Below are 14791 nucleotides of genomic sequence, written 5' to 3'. Positions count from 1 at the left end.
AACTTTTCAAGATTATTTATCTGCACTCCTGAAAAACTTACTTCTAAAGGGTAAACACTTTTCTGAGTGGAAAACCTCTCATAACCCCAACTATGGGATATACAACATGATACTGCTACTGTTACCCTAATCTCACATATAATACAGTGGACTATATTACTTACTTCCATTTACATACTTGTTTGATCTCAATTCAGGTTTAACAACCCACAGTTACAATGCTCTGATATCCATGCATACAAAAAAAGAGTATTTTTCTAAATTCAGACCTCTTCTATAGCTAATTATGGAATACTTATAACATTAAATTCTTATCTGTCGACTGCTGAGGCATTAAGACTTCGCAATGGCCCATTCAACTCTGTGTTACTACGCTGTTGCTGTGGGTCATTTGAACTGTGCACTGCTTTTCACACAAGAGGATTTTGCGTGTTCACATGACACAGAGGACAGGAAGGTACAGGTGCTAAGTAGATCAGCTGGATCATTCATATTTCCATCGAGGTTAGTACTATCACGCACTTAAGATGACTGCAGTACTGCAATCAGGTGGGTCTCTTCCTTCAGCATTTCTACATTATGTGTCTACCTGTTTGCTTTTCTGTCACACTTTTCTCTCTCAGACTGAATGGCAGCTTTTAATAGAGCTTTGTCTGGTGATAGCAAGAAAAAATGCCTGAGCACAGGTGACGATCATGTCATAATCATCAAAAGATTGATGTGTTTTTTAAATATTTGTAAGAATAATACAGTGTGTGTGTGTTAACAGTACACACCCAACAGCCATTATGGATAATAGAATCATGAAAGTGCATGTATAATGCCACTTAAATGCAGTATTTGAATATTTTTGAATAGTATTTAAAATAATCTATAAGAACCTTCTTTATGACAAAACATTCCTAGAAAAGAAGGCGGAATAAACAGGTTAAGCTCATTAGGGCACGTTGATATGTCCTGTTGCTTGAGCTTTACATTCAGTACTGTGGTGCTGCTGCTGTTGATAATCCTGAACTGCAGTGTGGCTGGTATTAAGCCCCTCAGTGCAGGTGTAAATATAGACTTATTCATTTAAACCTGCTGCTCAGGGAACCAGATTGTGCAGGTACAATTTTATATTTGTGTGCAGTGATGTTGCAGAGTGTACCCATGCTTTCTATGACTCACCAGTGTAAACACAAAATACATGTCTGGTTACAACTTTGGTAAAGATGAATTGTTGTTACAAGGCAGGGCACTGACCTAACAGATAACAGGCATTAACCAGATGAGTAAAGGCTGTTATACCAGACAGAATGATGGAAAAACATCGTTTTTAACAGGCATACTGGCGATGATGATGATGATGAGAGTGTTGGTGTCCAGCCGGGCAGGCAGATATTGTACGTAGTGTGCGTGCCAAAACAGACAGGAAAGCCGATTACTCTTCCCCTTTGTCAGCAGAATTGGCTGCGCTAGGTCACAGTGGGGGAGAAAAGTCACCAAAACAACACAGTGGCTGTATGCCCTGCTAGAGAGGAAAATAAAACTGCTGGCTCTCCCAGTGCCTGTAGCAAGGCTGGCTGAATAACCAACTGGGCAAAGCAGAATTCTAGATTCCCTGAAAGGTCCAAGATTACTGTGTCGACTGGTTTGTGCTAATTTAGTGAGAATTTTGATTTGATAACGTGCATCTTTTTTCTTTCCTTTTTTTTTTTTTTTTTTTTTTTTTTACAGTTTTGTGGTTAGATTGCATGTTCCTAAATTAATTTTGATCTAAATATAGAAACCCTCTGCATGCATTGAGATAAACAGAGGGAATAATGGGGCTCATCAGTTCATTTTTCCCTTGGGGCTTCCTTGTTAATCTGGCCGAGTTCAGGTCCTCAAAACAGTATCAGTCATAGCACAAAATTATATGAAATGTGAAATATGATCTCTCCAACTAAGGACATCATTTAAACAAGTTTTGAGAGTCCAAATGGAAAAATAATTTGTGTTTGTTGTGGTTCTTTAATGAAAAAAATCCGTGACTTCATTAAAAAGACCTAAAATTTCATGAAATGTCCATTGTCAATGTGCAAAAATTGGACCATGACATCACAAATCATCATGCTAGAAAATACACAGCAGAGATATAAAGTGAGCACAGAGAAACTTTCCCCCTTCTGCTGATGAGATGTCAAAGTGAAGGAACAATAACTAAAACACATTTTAAAAGAGGAAGGGACTTAAGCCAACAAAGATTAGAATTTGGTTTTACCTAAGTTAAGATGTGTTCTGCAAGAGCATGTTTTCCTGTGTTCATCACCTATAGTTTATCATTACTGTTATTATTAATATGGATTCCATTATTAACCTCAGTATCCCTTCCTCATGTGACCAAAATTTACACCCAAGCAGGGAAGAATTAAAGGGGAATAAAGAGGAAACACCCATAAGTGCTTCAAAGTCTTGTCACTATGGAAACAAGAGATCCCAGACCCAGCCTTCGAGTTCAGGTCTCCCAAGACGATGGTGGTCTGTGGATGAAGATGGACTCCAGCCCTGAGACCCAATCGATAACCTCTGGTGAGATTCCCAAAGATGAAACCAAAATCATTCCCCCTGCCCGGGCAGTGATCAGGAGGTGCTACAGCGTGATGGATGATGAGGGCGTAGATGATGTCTTCATCCCACCACCTCCTCGATCCTCCGTGGCTCATTTGCTGCCAGCAGAGGACAGCACAGGCACAGTGGACAATAATTCCAGTGTGACCCTTTCAAATGGGGCAGCTGAGGCCAGAGAGGCTAAAGCTAATCCCAGCGGCTTAGACTGGCATCATGGGGAGAAGCAGTTAATGGCAGCACATAACAAGGTGGATGAAGCGGTAGCAAGCACAACACAGACTGCTAAGGAGGCCACGAACACCCTTTCTCTGTCCAACGACAAGCACCGCACTCCACCAACAGATCCAGACCGAATATCCATGGAGGGAACGGGTTGTCTTATGGAAACATGCCATGATCCACCAGGAAGGCACCATCAGGATAACACCACTAAAGACAGAGAATCAAATGAGGAACCTGGGGATATTTGGAGAGAAACTGATGCAGAGAAAGACAAATATTCAAAGGAAATTCCTTCTAACTTGGATGAAAACTCCGAAAATGTGACATGTTTTGATAAACAGGGAGACAAAACAAAATCCGAGGATATTTGTGGTCTTACTGAGACACACTCAAAACTAGTGACAGAAAATGTCGACTGTGACAGTGTGGGGGCAAGCATACCAACACTGCCTGGTCTTAGTGTGAAAGATGATGATTTAGAGTCCCGTGGGCCACCGGAGCTCTTCAAATGCAGCCAAAGCAAGACAGATTCAGCAACCAATCAGCCACAAGTACCAGAGACTCCTGCAAAAGTGACCAATGATGACCAAGAGCATGTTGAAACCAGATCTTTGGACCACAGCCTCACAAAGAATGACTGGGAGAGCAGCACCAGCAAAACACAAGTGCCACGATTCTCCATCTCTGAAGGCTCTGAAGACACGATGACAAAGGGAGAACAGGGAGATGGAAGCAAGAGAATAGCTACTGATATCCAACAAGGAGAGGACCTGCTTCAACGTCTGCAACTGGTGCAGCAAAGACACGACGTACATAAGTCAGAGAGCCCTTCTACCTCCCAGCAAGTTGCCCAAGAAATGAGAGGTGAGGAAAAGGATGCATTTGAGACAGAAGCAGATGATTTGAAAGCAAGAGAAGTGAATCTGACAGGTGGAGATGAGAGGGAAGAGAGTAGGCTTCACACTTTTATGAATGAGGGAGCAAGGACGAAACTGATGGAAAAGGAGAAGAATGAGGAGAATGAGAGTAAAGACAGGGAAAAAGCAGGGATGTCTTTGTCCACAATGCCTGAACAGCCACTGGGCCAGAGGATTGTCAGAACAGAGGCAGATATCTCTGATGATGATCAAAATGACAGTTGTTTGTCTGCAGATTTGTCTCCAATCAACCCCCATGAAGCCACTGAAATCCCCAGTCTATCTGCTGGACACCAAATCTCAGCAGCTGAAAGCTCCATGGAGAGGCAGGAGAGGCAAAACCTGCAGAGGGCTGGAGGTATCCTAAATCTTGCAGATAATCCAGATGTACTGGAGATTCCCTTTAAGACAAACATCTCGCTTGAGCCACTCCCTCCCCAGGTTGACCAAGGCCAGCGCAGCGACTGGCAGTTCTCTGAGCAGAAGATGCAGATGGAGATAAGTCAGGAGATTCAGAGAGAACTGGTGCTGGTCAACCAGGGGAAGATCCCAGGAGAGTACAGCAAAGGAGAGGTCCGCCAGTTAAAAGAGACAAAACTGCTGTTTGAGGCTTTCCAGCAGGATAACACAGAGGGTCCAACAAGGCACAGGAAACTTCCTACCACACTGACAAAAGGTCATGTTTATCCTTCTGTGCTGGAGCGCACACGTAGCCTGGAGATGTTTTCCGTCAAAAGTTGCCCTGTTTCCAGAGCACATTCCCTCAGGCTGTACGAATCTACCACCTCTGAGAGGGAGAAAAGTTCTGAAAGTCTTAGATCGAAGAGCCCAACTGGGGGTGCACGAGACAAAACACGCTTATCTCCTTACCCAAAACAAGACAAACAGCCACGCCTGTGCAGGAGCATGGACTCCATAAGCACTGATGTCTCCACATCAGCTGTGGATATTAGGAGCAAAACAAGGGAGGGAAACTCAAGACAAGAATCTCCCATCCTCAAACACAACCCCTTCTTCAAGTTGCGTCCGGCCCTGGCTCTGCAGCCGGAGGTAGAGAAGGACATCCGGGAGGCCAAAGAAAGAGAGGAGGAGCTGCGCAGACAGAGATGCACTCTGTATGGAGAGAATAGGCAAAACAGTCAAGAGGAAGAAAAGTCACGCTTCTCAGAGACGCTCATACCAGGTCAGTCTACATGAGACATTTAACATTTACATTCACTCATACATCAGTACAATTGTGAAGTACATGTACTTGCATTTTATTCCTTTATATTTCTACTACTCACTGGTTACCAGTAGGTTTACACACTGAATCATATGATCAGCTTATAAAGTAGGATGTATTGCTATAGATTAGAATCCAGTGGTATGTATAATGCTGTATTGCTAATTTTACTGAAGTGGAAGATGTCAGCACTCGCTTCATCACTGTTTGATTCTCTGTGTAACTGTGAGCACTGCGGAGCTTAATTTGGTTAAATTAAACAATTTCCAAATTAATAATATTTTAATGAAACCTCATTTGACCATGTGGGTAAACATTACAGACAGTGTTAATAAAATTTAAGTGGAAAATATTAAAATGAAACACTTCCATCAGGTTGCAGAGAAGCATCATGTAAATACTAGTATGTCTGATAAGAGTCACTTAGATCTACATTCATTGCACATCCCAGCCTTCTGACACTCAGTCTTAGCACTTCAATGAATGCCTCTCTACATTAGCATCACATAGCCTTATCCGAGGAGTCTTATCGACAACTTAGTGTCAACCCTGTCACTGGCGGTTAAGGACACATCACTCTTGCTGCAGCCTGATCTGACTCAGCAGATGCCAGCGGGCTATGTGACAACATGAAGGCTGCTCTCTGTGCTCCAGCTTGAGCCAGGGGCAGCTCTGGTTCGATTATAGTGTTGTGTAAACAGGAATGACTTAAGACGGTTGATACGTCTTGATGAAAGGAATCTGTATGCCCAGTTTGTCTGCATTTTTTCATGTGTGCTGTTGTTGCCTATACACCCAGCAGGAGAGCTTGAGGACCTGAGTAAACAGTGCAAACCAACCAGGGAGTGTGTCATTATGTAGCACCGTGTTAGTATTTTCAGTGGCTGAATAATGATATGTGGGTTGACTCAAGGTGAGGAAGATGAGGCTACGGTGGTGTCTTCACACAGGGCAGTTCAGCACAGTGAGGAGTTTCATGCTCCTTGGAGCTGCTTCATCTACACAGATTCTACACAGTGGATGTGCTGGTTGTAAACAGAGGTTTTTTAAAACATAATAATAATAGAATAATAACAGAATAATATAGTATAAAATGCAGATGGCCTTGGATATATAAGGCTCAGGTTACTACTGCGGGTAATAAGCTAGTTAGCCAGATATGCTAACAATTGCAACTCACCTTAGAGAAGACAAACAAAAGAGATTCATTAAATTTATAAAAATGCTCAATTAATTAAAGTAAAATTACTTCCTGGAGTTTTCTCCCCTTCATATTAACTCACATTTCTTCTTCCTGTCATTTAGATGTCAGAAAACAGTCCAGGGGGAAACTGGAACGGGTCTGGCCACCGCCCCCCAAGAAAGACCAGAAATCTGAGCAGACACAGGTGATGCTGCGTCAGGTCTATTTACTGTAAACAGCTTCTTTTTGTTTTCATCATCTTTCTGTAAGATCTGTGCATTTGTTTTTTGCACAGCGCTGGCAGAAACACAGGGTGGTATCATGTTATACTCTCTCCAGCTCAGGGAAAGGATGGAGTATCATCAAAAGGTTTCTGTTCTTGGCATCTTCTCAGAACCTTATCAGTGTTATGTATTGTTTTGAAAAGCCTAAGAAAGCACGACCTACTAATGGTTAAGTTTACCCCATAAAAAATAAAGCTTCAATTCAAACAGAATTTTAAATATGTTGCTATATCACAGCTTTCTGAATCCTATCAACCTGCATGGTTGGCACCTAAAATAGTTGAACAAGTATTCAGAAATGCTGTTTGTTTTATGAATTCTTGGATTAGTACAAGTGGTTCTGACATTGATCTGGTGAAAATGTCTTGCATGAGACCGTGAAATCATCCTTATATAACATCCTTACATATTATCTTTACATGATTGTTGTTTATGATATATGAAAACGATATGGCAGCAATATAAAAGTGTGATATGTTTTCAGGTTGGCCATCCATTCATTGACTCGTCCCATTCTCCTGAACACAATATCTCAGGAATCACAGTAAAAGAGAATTTCTTCAATTTTGGCACAAACTTTTACTTGGTGTCAAGGATGAACTAATTAGAATTTTGTCGACAGAGGTCAAAGGTCAAGGTCACTGTGACCTCACAAAACATGTTTTTGGCCATAACCCAATAATTCATACATACATAATTATAACACAATTTGATAAAAATGTCTACTAGGATAAAATGATTAATTGATAACATGTTCTATTCAAATGGTCAAAGGTCAACTTTATTGTGACATCCTCCATGTTCTGCCAAAACCTTTTTATGTACAGTCTATGGCTAAAACACTTCTGGCCATTATTTGATGCTGTACCTCAGGAACAGAAGGGGAGATGGTGACCATGTTTTGCACTTTGTAATGTGTTTGTATTGTGTTCACATTATTACTATTCTGATATATGTGAGGCCAAGTGCTTCCAAATATTGCTTATATCTGTCATGGGTTACTATCAGCTAAACAGGGGTTTCTTTGTTCTCTTGAATGGTATAAAAAGGGAGTTTCACTGTTTCACAGTTTCACACTTGCTCTGCTTGTGCAAGTGTGAAACAAGTGAACATTTCACTATATTGTACAACATATACAGTATATTGTGATACTAACCCCCCCTCTCTAAATCCTGCTCTTCCTTCTGTCCTGTCCCACAGCAGGAGCCAAAGGTTCACAGAGCAGGAGGTCAGAAGGCTCCTCTGTGGCAACGGTGGGAGTCCGGCCTGATCAACGGGCAGCCATCACAGGAAAAGAACTGATATTGGCCACCCTGCATGTCTTCAACACTACACATAAAATATGTATGATCTGCAATGCTAGAGAGCTGCACAAATCTAAGCAGAGATAAATCAGTATAACCAATATCCTTATGGTAGTTCCAGCTTAAATTCTCTCTGGCTCCTCTAATTCTGCTTTGTATCTGTGTCAAACATGCTTTTTTGATATCTTAAACACTAGTTTTATTCAGCGGATAATTAAAGCAAAAGTATCACCTCAGTTGGTCTCTCCATCATTTTTATCTTTTAATCTCTGTTAAATTAGTTATGTGAGCAACAACACAGCCCCTATACTGTAGTCCCACTGGATTTTTGAGGGGATGCAAAATTTCAACACACAGCCCAACAAACTAGTATACAATGTTATAATGATGTCTTTTTGTGAGTTTCTTCCTCCATGAGATCCCACTGCAGATTTCCAATTAAGTTTATGTTTTGGCTTGTTGTCATGGTTACAATAACAACAACGTGGTTAACTTTGTTGAACAGTCATGGATAATAGAAACAACACAAACTGCTACTTTCACATGGGAATCAAACGCCGCTCTCCTGTGTCATACTCCTGTGTTTTTTTGACCCCAACCTCCTCTGGGCATGGACTTGGTTGCTCTATATTCTATGTCACCACCTGTCTTCCTTTTGCTCCTGTCATAATTACTTCAGGCCCTAGATGTTGCCTAACAACAAAACATAAATATGAGTCACAATAGACTGCACAAACAACCTATGGGCTCGTTTTACAGACTCTCTTTAAATCATTTACATAGTTGAAAAAAAACCTCTTTCTTTATTTGCTGTAGCAGAACACCACTGTGGTCCAGTCATTATGGCCATAAAGGGCCATCCTGAATGGCTTTTAACATTAACAAAGTTGGCAAAACAGTTAAAAGTACATCTGCACAATCATAAAACAGCGTCTTTCATTGGAAGTATGCAAATCTCAACAGAGACTGGTTGCACTAGCTCTTTTTAAAAGTTGAATGTACCAATAGTTGGCTTAATAAGGGAATTTCAAAAGCTGATTCACCTCTGAGGCCACCCAGAGAAGCTTATAGTGATTGTAAATTCTGTCTGAATGCCTATCCAGATTAGCACATGGTCTAATCAACCTAAAGCATCTCAGGATAAAAGGCAGAATCTTACAACATCTTACACTAGCCTAGGCTACTGTACTTTTTCATGCTGCATGAAAAATATAATTCCATCCAGTCGCAGAAAAGTCTGTTTTGATTACTCAAGACCAGACTGTAATACCTAAATCAGTGGTTTCCAACCTGTGGGTTTTTAAAAATATTACAAATGTTTTAAAACTATTTTCATTATTTTATCCCCGTATTAGTGTCTGTCAATGATGAACCGATGGTTAGCAACAGAAAGAATTAAAAGGAAACAGAGTCAAGAGACAGATGGTGAATTGACAAATGATCTCTCAAACAAAGTCCTGAATGTTTGATCGTCATTATTAAAATATTGAAAATGCATTATTTGGCCTCCATATTGTTATGGGGTCAGATGTGGGCCACCAACATTTTTGAGATTTTCATGTGGGCCATATGTTGGTAAAGGTTGCGAACCACTGACATATATGAAGAAGGAAGTCCATGGCAAATTAAGCCATCAGAAAACCTTCAGGAAAACTGTCATGTCCACTAGAGAGAGTTCAGTTTGTAATCTCCACAGTCAGAAGTGCACAGCTTAGCCCGTCTAAGTACCATCTGTCAGCCCCAGTGACTCTGCCAAGGGAGGAAGGACTTTCACACTGCCCTTCCTGGATCGGAAACCCATAGTGTTAATTGGCTGCAGTTCTCACCAACCCACAAACAGCACCGAGGGCCAAGACCTAGGTTTCAGTTCTGACATTTTATGGTTGCTTCCCCAAACATCCTGACTACAGATCCAAAATGCCAGATGCCAGTGTTTGCCTTGAGTTTGTAATTGCTCTGATGGGAATTCTTACAAGGTCACGTACTGTACGTGAAGTCCATGTCTTGCTTTATTTGACCATCCTCAAACTTATATAGCTGAGTCTCTTCATGACTGGAACGGATGACTGACGCACACGGTGTCAAGGATCCCTGAGCAATCAAGGCCAGGCTGCTCTTCTTCTTATCTGTGCTGTGGATCAGCACTGACAGACTGATGGCACCTCTCAGTTTGAGCTTTTGTAGGACATACGTCTTAATCATCAGCGCCTCCCAGTGTGTCCTGTTAAGAGACACCAGCCTCATCCGTCTTGATGAAAGGTGAGCACAGTCAGGCTTTCTGTAACCATCAGACATCTGCAGATGGCGGCACATGTGGCGAGGCGGGATGACGCTACAAGTGATGAAAATGGGAACCAGAGAAGACATCTGGGAGTCACTGCTGGGCCTGATGCTCTTTTCCAACATCGCTTCAGATTTACAATACAGGCATGAGAGTGTAATTCTTGGAAACATAGCAAATAGATATATCTCCCAAAATGTTGATGTATTCCATGACTGATTCATGACTTGTATCTACAGCATTATGTAAAACAGTCATTCAACAAATGTGTATGCAGTATATTTAAGGTAACTTCTGTGCTACTGCATTTGAATATGGGAAAAGAGGAAATATGCAAAAACTAGAAAGAATCAATTAAAAATGTGTCTAAAGGAAATGTTTACAATGTTCACAGTGGATTATGTTATGTCAAGTGTAAACTTTTATTATATTACAGGATTAATGTTATCAAATAGGCTTTTGTCTGTAGTAATGATAAATAAATCTACATTTGATTCTTGATTTGGGTTCATATAAACAAAGTCAATGCTTTGTTAAATTCCTCCTCCTCTAAAAATAAGGATATTTATTAAAACTATATTTCCATCTAGTATGAATGTAATTTTGCATCATTCACCAGCAGAGGGCAGCATAGCCTTAATAACCAAGAGAATGTATTTCAGGACGACAATGAGCAACCAAATCCTTGTAGACATGATTATGGGCATTAAATTGTTTGTTCAATCAATGCAAGTATTGCTCTATGGTAAAAAGCAGTGATTATTTTCAAGTAGACTTGAAGTTGCAAAAACAAAACATACATATCTTTAACAACAGTAACAGACAGTAAAACAGTAGTAAATCTGTAACATAACACAAGTTTACCCAGACATATATGTGTTTAGGTTTGCACATATTCATGTTGAGAATTGCTCTTACAATACCATGAAGTCATTTCACCGGAAGGGTAAACATATGCTGAGAAAGTATCATAGTTATGTAACCTCTGTAATTTATCCAATGATGAGTCACTTATTTCACAGAACAAGAACCGCCAACCAAATGCATTATCGATTCCATGGACTCTAAGATAAAGAAAAAGTTGCTTAAGAGCATGTCTGTGTCACTTTCTGCAACAACATGGGGGTGGTAATTTCTTCAGATGCTTGGCTAACACTAACGCGCTAACTGAGTCATTCATGAGGGCTGTCATGTACAGAGCGCATTAAGGCTGTGTTCTTCCAAAAAAACTCTGTTGCTAACTCTGTTGGGATGGATGTCATAATAATGTTATTGTCCTCAAAACACACTTGAATCACCAGGATAAGAATTATTTCTGAGAAATAGATTGGGGCAAAACAGAAGTGAAGTAAACTTTCTGAGTATTAAGGAGAAGGTTTGAGGAACAAGCAGATTTCCTGAGTATAGATATTCAAGGATAATGTTCCCTAATTCATTGGAAACGCCCACTTTTTTTCAGTTCAACTTTTAGCAGTAATAATATGCAGCTATAAAAAGGTTGAAAATTAAGGAAGAAATATTAAAATGGGGCTATCACTTACAATACAGAGACAAGGGGTTAAATGAAGACAGTCCATTCCACTCAGTGCTATTATTGTATCCCACCCTGCCCTGAGTGCACAAATACCAAGAGCTTTTTGAGTGGGTGCTGATGAGAGGGTAGAGCAGTGACAGCTCTGACATCATCGCTCCTTAACTGCTGTGAGATGGGGCTTGACTCGGTTCTGCACCAGCGGCAGCAACCTAACGCTATGGACAGATGAGGGATGACTCATTCTTTCCACCCACACAGCTTCCCTTCGTCAGGATTCATCACCAAGGAACTCTCACTTGGCTCCACATTAAACTTGTCTACATAATCCATACTGTACTGAAGTCTTTCTCAGGGGAAGATTAGACATGTAGCTTCAATACTAAAGAAAAAAGGAAAGTTACAGTAGTGATTCCTAAAACAGGGGAGAAATACCTGAACATCAGGTGTTTCAGCTGAGGGTGCATAGTTAGAAAGTGCTAAAAGAACACAGGGTTGGAAAACTTAAAAGTAGTGGATTAAAGGTTGCAACAGTAGTCATCTTAAAATACAATGCATAATGGGTTGAAATAGTTTGGTACAATAGTATAGGATAAATGTGTTAATTGCACAACCCCTTGAATAATATATCAAGCATCCCCCATGGGGGATGGTTATCTTGTAGCTAAGGGAGTAGCTAATGGACAAGTGTTTGGCATAGTTAGCTAAAACTGGTGGATAAACTGGTGAAATAGCTTAAGAATAAGCTGTTGAATTGAATGGCTAAATAGTTTAAATAGCTAATGGGTGTGGTTGAAATAGTTATATTAACTAATAAATGAATGGTTGAAATAGTTAGCTAAATGTTATAGCTTAACTCATGGAATAGCCTTAAGTACAGGATAAAAGGCTGAAATATCTGGCTAAGGGTGAAATGGATTAGCTGTTAAAATTGTTAGTTTAAAGTAACAAAAAGTTAGTAATGGATAAATGGTTAAAAGGGTGAAATAGCTAAAGTAATAGAGAAGCGGTTGATCAACAGTTGTGATAGACATAGATGTTAAAAGTGCATGACAGTTCAGTTGTGTTAAAAAAAAGAATTGTAGCAATATCAAATGAATGTTTATATAATTAACAGAGCCTGGAATATCCAGTTTATAAACACATTTGGCACATAGTGGTGTTAATGAAGGGGTATTTGAGTTCATCGAACATGTGCGTTACACTCCCCAGTGTGTGTTTACATAAAGTGTACATATTTCATCACATTTTCTCATTTCACAGAAGGACGTGTTGTGGCTGGTTCACTTGCCCGTGTTTCTTCTTCACTTAGTGATGTGAAATGAATGAATAAACATTGGGTAGCGGGAGCATGAGGTAAGGACTGAATAAACAGACCTCAGATTGCCCTGCTAAGTTGAACCATTGTCCTCAACAAACCCTTCTATTCGTTTTCACTCTCTCCTCCTCCTCCTCCTCTTCCCTCCCGCTCTTTCTTTTTGCACACTGAAAACTCAATTGTCTAATTCCATGATCCCACATTACAACAGTCAACAATAATATAAAGCAGTCATGCACAATCAGATGTCACCCTTTGAATGGGGTTTTCTATTTTCAGTGCTTCTGTGTTAAACTGTTGTCCTTTCTTACTTTCTGGAAAGCACAATGATTTTCTCATGATTTTTTTTTCTTGGAAACTAAGCATTTCTTACTGCATTTTTTAATTGTATATTTAGCCCAACATTATGTCCATTTCACATTAGGTATGCAGTGTGGCCGTGACAGAGTTCAAAACATCATACTTATTCTGATGGTGTCAACAATAGTTTATTACAGAACAGTAATCAGTGAAATCTGTAAGGTCTTTGGTGTAATTCAAAGCAGAGACGTGGGCACAAATAATGTGCAACAAAAAATTTCACTCAAAATAACCTTTGAACTTTTTAACCCCAGGCAAACCATGTCATTAATATTCCCTACTCACCGTGGATCTACAGCTTTCTCACTTTCATAATGCCCAGTGTAAGTTCATTACATTTTACATTACATTCCCTCATTTGACAGATGCTTTCATCCAAAGCAACTTACAAGTGAGGGACAACACTAAAGCTTCAGTAGGAGACCTTACTAAGCACAACATCTATTTAGTAGGCACAGGGAGATCAAGCAAGGAAGTGCACCGAAAGTGCATAGTAAGTGCTAGTTGGCATGTTAGGGTGTTAGAGGTGTTATGAGAGGAGGTGCCCTTGGAAAAGATGAGTCTTCAAGAGATTCTAGAAAATAGAGAGGGACGCCCCTGCTCTGATAGCATTCGGTAGCTTGTTCCAACACACAGAACAGTCTGGGACGGCGATGCCAGACGACATTCCACAGTGGACAAGAAGGGGCGTAATTAGGGGCATGATTGAGTTCAAGCAGATGGGTGCAGACCCAGAAGTCACTCTGAGCAGTGGAGTGACATGTGCCCTCTTGGGCTGATCACAGACCTGGACCATCTGTAAGGGTTTCACTGTGCATGGAGGGAGGTCCACCAGAGGGGCATTGCAGTAGTTGAGGCAAAATATAACCACGACCTGGACCGAGAGTCGGGTGGCTGGTCATGAAACACTGACACCCAGGTTTTTCTGGCTGGGGTAGGTTCAACCAGGAAGACTGTCACTCTCTCGCTCTCTCTCCCCACTTCTACTCACCCGACTACTGGCGTTTTTGGAAAACTAATCAGATTTCACCACAATCTCAATCAGCCAATCATGTCGTTGCTGTTAAAATATAAATCTGTTCTCCCCTCTTCTGCTGTCAGCTGTCATTTCAGTGCATATTGCTGCAAGCCTCCTCCTCTGTCTGAATTAAAACGGTCCACCTACCAGCACCTCTAAAGCCCACAAATTAACATTTTATACCCAAAATGTTGAACTGTTCCCTTTTTCCTTATTAGTCTCAGTCCTTCACACTGGCACTAATAAGGGTAAATATCACTTAAGATTTCTTATGTGGCCAGTAAATCAAAACTAATCTGAGCAGTAGTTGTGAAATAGTTGCAGTGAACTGATGACACTATTTTGAAACTGAAACTATTTGATATGAAAGCATGATTAAAAACACACTTTACAAACCTGTCATTCACCACTTCACCAACGCAGTGACCATCATTTCTCTTAAAGCTACAAGGAAGAGAAAAAAGAGCTTCAAAGCATGGGGTGGACTGTCCTCCTGACAGGGGCAGGACTACATAACCACAGGCTACTCTGTAATTCTTGTCTTTCCAAAAGCAGCTGG

At 40.6% G+C, this 14791-nt stretch overlaps 2 protein-coding genes across 10 annotated transcripts in view; one reads left to right on the top strand and one right to left on the bottom strand.

Annotated features, from left to right (window-relative positions):
* plppr2a (phospholipid phosphatase related 2a) overlaps window positions 1–14791 on the bottom strand; it is a 167508-nt gene that overhangs the window by 96200 nt on the left and 56517 nt on the right. The gene's annotated exons all lie outside the window — the stretch shown is intronic.
* Window positions 367–7960, top strand: LOC139618560 (uncharacterized). Of its 4 annotated transcripts, XM_071474572.1 has the most exons (6): window positions 367–549; window positions 2383–3675; window positions 3964–4911; window positions 6259–6341; window positions 6905–6964; window positions 7621–7960. In XM_071474572.1, exons 2-6 carry the CDS (start codon window positions 2442–2444, stop codon window positions 7720–7722), a joined length of 2427 nt encoding a protein of 808 aa, XP_071330673.1. In that variant the 5' UTR covers window positions 367–549; window positions 2383–2441; the 3' UTR covers window positions 7723–7960. The 4 variants fall into 4 exon arrangements, with proteins under 4 accessions (XP_071330673.1, XP_071330670.1, XP_071330672.1 ...); XM_071474569.1 differs by having other exon boundaries at window positions 371–549; window positions 2383–4911; XM_071474571.1 differs by lacking the exon at window positions 6905–6964 and having other exon boundaries at window positions 372–549; window positions 2383–4911; window positions 7624–7960.

This window comes from Trachinotus anak, unplaced genomic scaffold, assembly GCF_046630095.1.
Source record: "Trachinotus anak isolate AG129_WGS33_773 ecotype Australia unplaced genomic scaffold, CSIRO_AGI_Tana_v1 ptg000003l, whole genome shotgun sequence".
Classification (NCBI taxonomy): Eukaryota; Metazoa; Chordata; class Actinopteri; order Carangiformes; family Carangidae; genus Trachinotus; species Trachinotus anak.
The sequence above is the reverse complement of the archived record's forward strand: the minus strand, read 5'-3'. Positions and strand labels throughout refer to the sequence as shown.